The sequence below is a fragment of the Zonotrichia albicollis genome, unplaced genomic scaffold, assembly GCF_047830755.1.
Source record: "Zonotrichia albicollis isolate bZonAlb1 unplaced genomic scaffold, bZonAlb1.hap1 Scaffold_254, whole genome shotgun sequence".
Classification (NCBI taxonomy): Eukaryota; Metazoa; Chordata; class Aves; order Passeriformes; family Passerellidae; genus Zonotrichia; species Zonotrichia albicollis.
This window is the reverse complement of record NW_027428428.1, coordinates 124,602-134,812: the sequence shown is the minus strand read 5'-3', so window position 1 is coordinate 134,812 and position 10,211 is coordinate 124,602. Positions and strand designations below refer to the sequence as shown.

At 51.5% G+C, this 10,211-nt stretch overlaps 1 protein-coding gene across 1 annotated transcript; it reads right to left on the bottom strand.

The window, feature by feature from the left end:
• Positions 1 to 1,792: 1,792 nt before the first annotated feature.
• On the bottom strand, positions 1,793 to 2,782 carry LOC141727851 (olfactory receptor 14I1-like). Its single transcript, XM_074534132.1, has one exon. The coding sequence runs from the start codon at positions 2,723 to 2,725 to the stop codon at positions 1,793 to 1,795; it is 933 nt and encodes a 310-aa protein (XP_074390233.1). The 5' UTR covers positions 2,726 to 2,782.
• Positions 2,783 to 10,211: the final 7,429 nt, after the last annotated feature.

The window sequence follows — 10,211 nt, the reverse complement described above, 5'->3', positions numbered from 1 at the left end:
GCTGGAGCGTGTCCAGAGAAGGGCAACAAGGCTGGGGAGGGGTCTGAAACACAAGTCCTGTAAGGAGTGGTTGAGTGAGCTGGGGTTATTTGTCCTGGAGAAGAGGAGGCTCAGGGCAGACAAGGTGGAGTCTGTGCACAAGTTGGACTTGATGATCTCCAAGGTCTTTCCCAACCCTGCTGATTCTGGGATTCTCTGAAACCACCCTTGCAGCAGTTGCACGATGTGACCTGGGCCTCCTCTTCAGAGGCTCCAGCAGCCCAGGTCCCTCAGCTTCTCCTGCCAGCCCCAAAGCCCATCCTGTCAGTCCTGCAGAGCCTCTGCAGCTCCTCCTCACTGCCCAGAACAGGGAGCCCCAGAGCCAGACACAGCAGCCCAGATGTGCCCCCCTGGCCTGGGGTGCCTCTGGCAAGGGAGCAGCACCAGGCACTGCAGGAGCCTGCAGACAATTCCTGCAGCACTTGTAGGATGATCCTGCTGCCAGGGGACGTTCCCATGGTGCCAGGTCAGGAACTGCAATGGGGAGTGGGGCCAGAGAGGAAAGGGCAAACAAGGATGGGCTGTATGCAGGGGAGGGAACAGGGGTGGGAAGTAGAAAGAAATTTGTATCAGGAAGAGTAAAGAAAGCAAAGGTGAAGCCAGGGAAATGCTCAGGGCAGTTTGGGGGTGGCTGCCACGCAGCCCTGGCTCTGAGCAACAGCATCTGCAGTGGGACAGGAAACTGCCACTGATGGGAACAAACTTTCTGGCTGACTGCAGAGGCCAGGACAAAGCTGAGTGGTTTCCCTGCTGTCCCCCAGCCCTTGCTGGCCCCAGGGGCTGATGGCATTTGTGCTCCCTCAGGTTCATGTCCCCACACCAACAGCATGGGGGTGCTCCTGCCTGCTGTGTGCAATGCAAACAGGGGCTGCTGAGCCAGTGCTGCCGTGTCTGTGCCTGCAAGGATGGGGCACCTGTGTGAGCTGGGGGAGAGGCCAGGGCTGCAGAGGGGGGATGTTGTTGGCAGCTCCATGAGGATGCTCTGGGACGCTGCCCTGGCCTGTCCAGTGCACTGGGGATGGATCAGCCCCTGCTCTGCTGCTCCTTCCCGTCTCCCCCAGGGCCCTTGCAGAGCCCCAGCCATGCTGTTTGCCCCCAGCCTGCCCACGGCCAGCCTGGGGCTGCTCACGGGGCTTTTCTGTGCTGAGGATTGGCCTGGCTGTGTTCTTGAGAGAGCCTGGGCAAGGAGCCCGGAGCCCCCAGGGCCTGGGCTGAGGCGTCAGCGCTGCCCCAGCAGTGCCCATGGCCTGTCCCTGCTGCAGCCCCGGCACTGCCACCCCCAGGGCTGTGCCCGGCCCGAGAGCACTCAGGCCCTGCAGCAACACCAGGGCCACCAGGGCAGCGGGGCAGGGCCACAGCAGCAGCACTGGCAACACCAAGTGCTGCTGCTGCTGCTGGGCACAGCTGCTGGGCCAGCACTGATCTGCCCCAGCTCTGCACACAGACATTGCTGCTGCAGCGCAAGAGAAGGCAACAAAAGGACAGAAAAGTTCTGCTTTTTTCTGCTGAAAACTTTTTTGGGAGAGATCATAATTTCATTTAAAGGCACCAAGAACACAGCCCCTCATTGATACAGTCGGTGGCTACAGGGGTGGTGGAGAGGAACAAAATGACCAATGGAACAAACAATGAAATTTCTTTTTGGACAATAACAACAAAGTAAAACAAAAGTAAAGGAACTCTGAAATGAAACCAAGAAGAAGTATCAAAGATTACTTTTATTACAAGTGATTTGCAAATACTGGCCAGCAGTTTAATGTTCCTGAAACCATCGGGTCATCAGTCTCCACACTGCAGCCTTGAGCTCCTGGTTCCTCAGGCTGTAGATGAGGGGGTTCAGGGCTGGAGGCACCACCGAGTACAGAACTGACAGGACCACATCCAGGGATGGGGAAGACTTGGAGGGGGGCTTCAGGTAGGCAAATGTGCCAGTGCTATAGAACAGAGAGACCACGGCCAGGTGAGGGAGGCAGGTGGAAAAGGCTTTGTGCCGTCCCTGCTCAGAGGGGATCCTCAGCACAGCCCTGAAGATCTGCACATAGGAGAAAACCATGAACACAAAACAACCAAATGATAAACAGGCACTAAAAGCAAGCAGCCCAAATTCCCTAAGGTAGGATTTGGAGCAAGAGAGTTTGAGGATCTGTGGGATTTCACAGAAGAACTGGCCCACGGCATTGCCATGGCACAGGGGCAGGGAAAATGTATTGGCCGTGTGCATGAGAGCATTGAGAAAGGCACTGGCCCAGGCAGCTGCTGCCATGTGGGCACAAGCTCTGCTGCCCAGGAGGGTCCCGTAGTGCAGGGGTTTGCAGATGGACACGTAGCGGTCGTAGCACATGATGGTCAGGAGGCAAATCTCTGTTGCAAGAAAAAAAAAAAACAGAAATACTTGGGCAGCACATCCTTTGTAGGAGATGTTTCTAGTGTCCCAGAGGGAATTGTGCATGGCTTTGGGGACAGTGGTGCAGATGGAGCCCAGGTCACTGAGGGCCAGGTTGAGCAGGAAGAAGAACATGGGCGTGTGCAGGTGGTGGTCACAGGCAATGGCGCTGATGATGAGGCCGTTGCCCAGGAGGGCAGCCAGGGAGATGCCCAGCAAGAGGCAGAAGTGCAGGAGCTGCAGCTGCCGCGTGTCTGCCAATGCCAGCAGGAGGAAGTGCCTGATGGAGCTGCTGTTGGACATTTGCTGGGGCTGCACATGGGGACCTGTTCATGGAATATAGGACAGTGAAGAGTTAGAGGAGATACCTGTAACCAAAATCAAAGCCATTTTCCACACACCCTCCTTTATAACACACATGGACATGCTCTTGTGTTTAAGAGTTCTGATGCTTTCTTTTTAAGCATGTACTTCCTGGTATTCTTGGATATCAGAAACCCTCAGCGTTTCTGCTGCCCTCTGGTAGAACAGAGTGGTTTCCCTGAGGCAAGATAATGAGTGGAAACTGGGGGCAGATGATCTGTCACTTCATACTGTTTGCAGTTTCTCTGGGCTTTCACTTTTCTCGGGTGGAGGATGTTCACACTCCCGTGTTTCTCTTAAAAACCCCAGGCACTGCTGAGAGCAGATAGATCCACCACAGCCCAGTTCCATTTTTGTAGCCAAGGACTCTCTCTGCTCATTTCACCAACCCAGCAGCATTTTCAGCGTCACAACACCTCTGTCTTTCCCCATCAATCTTAAAACTCTGAGATACTCTAGGACAGGTTTGGATTATGGGTTGAAGCTCCCAGCCTGGACTGAAATCTCACAAGGACTTGCAAATGTTCTTATGATGGCATTGGATGAAGGGAGATGCAGCTCCTTCCCTGGCTGCACTGACAGCATTGCCCAGAGCCGGGCACTGGGGACAGCATCGCCCTGAGCCAGCTGTGCCCCCTGCCAGAGCCCCCAGGGCCGGGCAGCTGCTCCCAGCCCTGTGCTCTGCAGAGGGAACTGGGCCCGGGGCTGCAGAGCTGCCCCACGGCTCTGCTGCAGCTCTGCCTGCACAGGAGGGGCTGCACGCCTTGGAGCCCCAGCCCTGAGGGCAGAGGCTTGGCTGGGGCACAGGAGGGAGGGGGCTTGTTCAGAGGGAGGGGCTGCACTGGAGGGGATCCTGTGGGCATCTCTAAACTCTCCCTGCCACAGCATTGCTGGGGTTTTTTTTCTCTCATTGCCCAATCTTCTCTCTGCTTCCCGGAGATTTTCCTCCTGCAGGTGTTTGACTGTGCCTGAGCTCTCCCTGCCAGCACTCACAGACCCCAAATTTCTGTGCCCTCTCCTTGGCCTGACAGAACCCTGCCTGTTTGCAGGGCGCTGGCTGGGGCAGGTTCTGTTTGCAGCTTGGAGAAAAGACAGCTCAGACTGAGCCTGATGGCTCCAGCAAAGGTGATGCTGGTGCTGTCCATGGGCAGAGTGGCTGAAAGCACACTAGGGATCTCCTGTGAACCCATGGATCACTTAAAGTAACAGTTCAGATGTCTCAAGTACTTGTCCAAATTCATAAATTATAATACATACTATCTTTAATATTTAACCCGCCCTGCCTGTTAGTCTCCAATCGTGGAAAACTGAATACAAACTCTTAGGACATTTCTGAATTTTTGTCAAAAAACCCTTCTTGGAAATATTCTATGACTTAGCAGAACCCCTGTGCATGTCAGAGCTTCATGAGTATTCCACCTCCCCTGCACCAGAAATACCCAGAATTGTACTCACAGGGTCTGTAGGCATTGGGATGTTCCAGTTTTCGGAGATCACTCCAGGAGCTGCAGCTGCATTGTCCTGCAGCCAGGGGTTCCTGTGCCAAGGGCTGGCAGTGATTCTGCCCCAGGCACTTCTCAGCACCTTCCCAGCCCTGACTGATTGAAGCTCTCTGTGCCTCTGTGCTGTGCCCGGGCTGGCTGCAGGCAGTGCCCCAGCCCTGCTGGGCTGGCAGGAGAGCTGCTCATCAAGAGAAATGTGCTTTTGAATCTCCTCTTGGTTACCAGGAGCTGCCTCTGTGCCAGGAGCCCAGCCCAGCTCAGCAGCACAGACACAGCACAAGGACTTTAATGAGCTTTTGGGGCTTTGTGCTCAGGCCCTGAACATCAGTCCCTGAGAGGGAGCTGAAGAAACCTCTCCAGAACCCCAAGGCAGAATCCAACCCCAAACTTTCTTGGACTTTTAATGCGTCCCACTGCTGGACACCACTGAGAAAGTATCCCCAGGCCCCAGGCAGAGCAGAGAACTGGAGGCAGTGATGACAGGTGGGGACAAAGAGAAGCCAAGTCTTGGTGCCCTGGGGCACAGCAGGCTCTGTGCCACCAAGGGCTGGGAGGAGACACCTTGTCCTGAGGCACTGGAGCCTCCTGGCACAGCCCCAGCCAGGCTGGGCACTGTCAGCCCCTTGTCCTGCCCTCAGCATCCCCCCCTAGCCCACATCCCAGTGGCCTCAAGGATCTGCTGGAAGGAGTCCCTGGGGAGACTTGCTCAGAAGTGGCCCTGAGGAATCCTTTATGCTCCCTGTAAGGACTGCAGGTTTTTTAAAAAGACTTTGGGTTTGGCTTTTGCCTTGGAGTCTCTGAGAGCTTTGTGCAATCATGGCCTCCAATTATCTGCTTTAATTAGTCCCTGGAGAGGCTTTGTCAGTAACAACCCTCATTGGGGCTCGTTACTACTTCAGGGTACTTCAGTTATTTTAAAGTACTTGGTGTTTCCCTTTTGATAAAAACTCTGTGATAAGTTTATGCAATCATGGCCTCAATTATCTGCTTTAATGAGTCCTTAGAGAGCTTTGTACTGACACTCAGTAGGGCTCATTAACACCTTGAGATACTCAAGGTTTTTAATGTACTTTATGGATTTAAGAATACTTTTAGGTACTTTTAAGGTGTTTCCTTCTCACACTGACTATCTGAGAGGTTTTTGTGCTTTCCTGGTCTCCAGTTCTCCCCTCCAAGCAGTCCATAAGGAGCCTGTGTTGGGTATCCTCCCCTTTTCTGTTTTACAGCAAAGATGGAACTGGAAGAATTTTTCAAGACTTTCAAAAAGCATCCAGAACACATGGGAAAATTAACAATACAAGAACAACCACTAAGAGAGTTAAATGTCCTGTTTTAGCTCGACATCATCCAACCTTTTAGTCCCTTGGATTGGAAGAGTTTATTGAACCAGTCTTTGTTTTCCACTTGAAGCTTCTTGAACCCTCCCTTCAGTACTTGAATGCTCTTTTGGATTGACTCGCTGTGGCTGGAGAGGTTCATGCAACACATGCCTTCAGAGTCTACACAGCCATGCCCATGTGCTCAGAGTAAAAAGTTTATCGCTGTTCTGCAAGGTGGCATGTCTGATGGTCTCTATGTCTGAGAGCAGGCCACTCAATGTGAGGGAGGTAGCATTGGTTTGCTTGCTTAACAGGCACCCAAGATGGTCTGATTGTCCTAAAGCTTTAGCTGCAGCCACCCAAGGCAGTCCAAATTGGGGGTGCTACCAATCCAATACCTGGATTGAAGCTTTCAAAGCCATCTCTTTGATATCATCAAATACTTCTCTGGGGATACTTGCTGCTTGATCATCTGGTAGGCTGTGTTGTCCCTCTCCAGATAGATGGTTGATTGTCAGTTCTGCCCTGTCCTCATTATTAACATAGTCATTGCTATTAATTGATTTAGTAAACACTTCCATCCCCTTTCCATCCCCCTTCCCACAGGGTGTATTCTGCAGGTGACAACAACATGGTCATAATATATTTTAAATCATGGGAGGTTGAGACATGTAAACATGGCACTCATTAGGCCATTAAAACAAGGTAAGTCCTTCCTATGGTCTTTAGCTGCCCTGCATAGATCCTTGATTTCCCCTCAAACCGGTGGCTGATACCTGGGATTCTGCCCCCTTCTTTCATAACATACCAGGGCAACGAGGAGTTTTTAGACTATTTGCCAGTCTCCTTTCTTAAGTGTTTCTTTCCAAATCCTTTCTTAGGGATCTTCTGTGGTTGAGGGGCAAGGTGGCTCTGGGGAATGGAAACTCTCTTCTGGGGAGGAAGAATAACTTGGAACAGAAACATTTGGATTAGAAATAGTGTGACAGCTGGCCTTAATATACTTGACCATGTGGGTTATATTGTTGCCAAACAGTGAGGCAAAGGCACTGCATTTTGTCAGGGGTTGGGAGGAAAGGCCTTGATTTAGGTTGGCCGACTTCAAGGGTGGAGTTCTGGAGGTATTGACAGTGGATTGACCGTGGGGGTGTGACCCGCAGTTGTGGGGGTGGAGTCCGGAGGTTCATTCAGGGCGGAAGAGAAGGTTGTGGTAGCAGGAAGTGGAGGACCCAAGATGGAGGCAGGATGGTCGGGCTCCCAAGCCACATTCAGGCTCCTTCCATCTTGAGTCTCCAGGGCATGATGCTCCAAGACCGCGTGGCCATTGCCATCTTGGACCATCGTGGAAGGTCTGAGAAAGGCAGGTTTGAGCGGAGGTCCTGAGTTTGGAGTGACTCAGGGTGGTGTGGAAGATGGGGAGCATTTGGGATGCAATGGGGTCCGTTTTGATGAAAAATTGTAAAGTTTAACTCCCATTGAATCCCAGAATTCAGTGGTATGAATTTCATCAGCAGAGGCATGTGGAAAATTTTTAATGATCCACTTCATAATTGATTTTAATTTGTTCTTTGAAAATACTCTGTCATGCTCAGTGAGAATTAAAGCATCCATATATGCTCCTTTCTACTTTGAACATCTGGCTGCCCATTTTTCCCTTTCTCTGCCTAATGTGGAAGAGCCACCAGAACACCCCAAATCAATTATTGGAGGTGGGTGCATATTGTAAAAACACAGTGGCAAAATGGACAATAAATGTCTTGCATTTCCCCAAACCCACTTGCAGTCCTATGCAGGTGAAACCGTCATTGTCCCTGCTGATCCTAGGCAAGGTTCCTTGAAGTAAGGATGAATCCACCAGGCCTGGCACAATCCAAAACCCCAGGGAGCACTGACCTATCCATCAGCTAACCCCAGCTGACGTGACTGACACAGGGAGCCCTGAATGTCATGGTCCCTGTTCAGGCACCAAATGTCCCAATGAGGGTGGCTGTGACAAACCTCTCTGGTTCCCTAACTTCAGGGCGAGGGTGGTGAAAATGAAAAGGAGCAGGATCAATGGAGTTGTTTAAAAGGAACTTTAATAACAGGGTGAAAAACAATAAACATGGAGTAGTCACTAACAGTATGAGGGACAGGATCCAAAGACCTGAGACAAAGGGGAAGCTACAACCTGTACACTTGGGGGTAGAACCCTCTAGAACAATAACCCTATAGGGGAAACAAGTAACCAATAGGGGAGTAGAACTTGGAGAAGTTAGCATAACAACACTAAAGGCTTATTGAGTAACTGTCAAGTTCACCCTAAGTTAAACTAATCATTCCCAGCGCTTGAAACTCATGCCCAATTCTTTTGGGGTAAAATCTGGCTGACTCTGAGTTACAGCTGGGCTAACTACCACAGCTCTACTTTGCAATGGCCCCTTAGGACCATGTAGCCCAACAGAGCCTCAGTGATGTCTTTGGTTCCACAAGGCTCTACAGTGTCACAATGGTCCCTTGGATCCATGGTGCTCTGCAGTGTCACAATGGCCCCTTCATTTCACAAGGCTCCCAAGTGTCACATTGGTTTCCATAGGAAGGAAACCACGGAGCCCCCATGTTTCTGGAGCTGATGAAGAGCAACCACCAGAGGCCAAGGCAAGCCTGACCTGTCTGCCCTGGCAGGTTTGCTTGGAGCAACCCTTGGATATTTGAAATTATGAATGCGGAGTCCTAATTTCAGACATTTGTGCCTGAAGAAGAGGAATGTTTTTCTTCCATAAAAAGAAAAGCAGAGAGCCCTTTCCAGTGTGTGGAGAACAGGTGAGTGCTGCCCCTCAGGAGTCAAAGACCAGTCAGACCTGTCTGTCCCGGCAACTTTTGTCTGGCAACAATCCTTAGACACTCAGAAATTTGGATTTTGGCCATGGATGCCAGGAAAAGATGGACAGTTCTTTTCCATAAAAAGAAAACCCCAGAGCCCCAGTGTTTCAGGGGCAGATGGGAGTGGCCTTCCACATTCCAAGGTCAGCCAGACCTGTCAGGTGATCCCTGGGAGGCCAAGGCAGCCACACCTGCTTCACGTTCCCTTTTCTCCACAGGGAGCAAGTAGCTGCTTGCAGTGTCACAGCAGCTTCTTGCTTCCATGAGGCCTTGCAATGTCACAATGATTTTCTTGCTTCCATGATGTCCCATGGTGCCATAACGGCCCCTTGATTACACAAGTCCTTAAGGATCTTATTGGTCTCTGTGGTTCCACAAGGCCCCACAGTGCCATAATGATTTATTGTTTCCATGAAGCCTCACTGTGTCCAATGGCCCCTTGGTTCCATTGGGGCCCAGTAGTGCAACAATGATGTCCCTGTTTCCACAACTTCCCATAGTTTCAGAATGGCCCCATGCTTCCATGAGGCCCTGCAGGGTCACAATGTTCCTTTGGTTCCGTAGGGCCCCATAGTGTCACAGTGGTCTCCATGATTCCGTGGGGCCTTGCAATGCCACAATGCTCTCCAAGGATCCACAGTGCCTCGCAGGATCACCATGGCCCTTTGGCTCCATGAGGCCCTGAAATGCAACAATGGTCTCTTGGCTCCACAAAGCCCTGCTGCTTCACACTGGGCCCGTGGGACCATGTGGTCCAACAGAGCCACAAAGATGTTCTTGGTTCCACAAGGTCCCACAGTGTCACAATGGCCCCTTGGGTCCATGGTACCCTGCAGGGTCACAATGTTCCCCTTGGTTCCACAAGTTCCTACAGTGTAACAGGTTCCACAAGGGCCTGCATTGTCACCATGGCTCATTGGTTCCACAATGCTCCGCAGTGTCACAATGGTCTCTATAGAAAGGGAAAAAGTGAGCCCCAGTGGTACAAAGGCAAATGAGAGGGAGTCACCAGAGGTCAGATCTAGCCAGACTTGACTGTATGGGCAGGTTTTGTCTGGGAGTAACCCTTGGGTATAGAGAATTTTAGATGCACAACCCCAACTTTGGCCATGGGTGCCTAGACAAGAAAGAAAGTTCTTTCCCATACAAATATAAGCACATGTGCTTCACGGTCAGATGAGAAGTAGCCCTTGACTTGTCAAATTCAGGGAGACCTGTCAGACAGCCCCCAGGAAGCCAAACCAGGCAGACCTGTTCCATGTTCCATTGACTTCATGGGTCCTCACACTGTCACAATGGTCTCCTTGATCCCATGAGGTCTGGCAATGTCACAATGGCTTCTTGGTTTCATCAGCCCCAACAGTCACAAGGGTCCATTGGGCCCACACAGCCCCACTGTGGAACAATGGCTTCTTGTTTCTATTTTAAATCAATCACAATCAAACCACAGTTTGATCATTGATCCTTGCTTCCATAGGGCCCATGATTTGCACAATGGTCTCCTTGATTCCATGATTCCTGGATTCCACAGTCTCACCATAGTCTCTTTGGACCTGCATTGTCACAACTGACCCATGGTTCCATGAGGTTCCGCAGTGTCATCATGGTCGCTGTCAGAGGCTGGATGAGATCGATGTCCCGAGACACCTTGGGATGCTCGGAATGCCCTGTGGGGCCAGGGTTGGGTCAGGCCTTGGTTTGTGGTGGGACAGAGCCCTGCCCCCAGCCCTGGCCCAGCAGGGC

Coding starts and splice junctions, on each gene's coding strand:
- LOC141727851 (XM_074534132.1), bottom strand. CDS start 2,725: ATGTCCAACAGCAGCTCCATCAGGCACTTCCTCCTGCTGGCATTGGCA.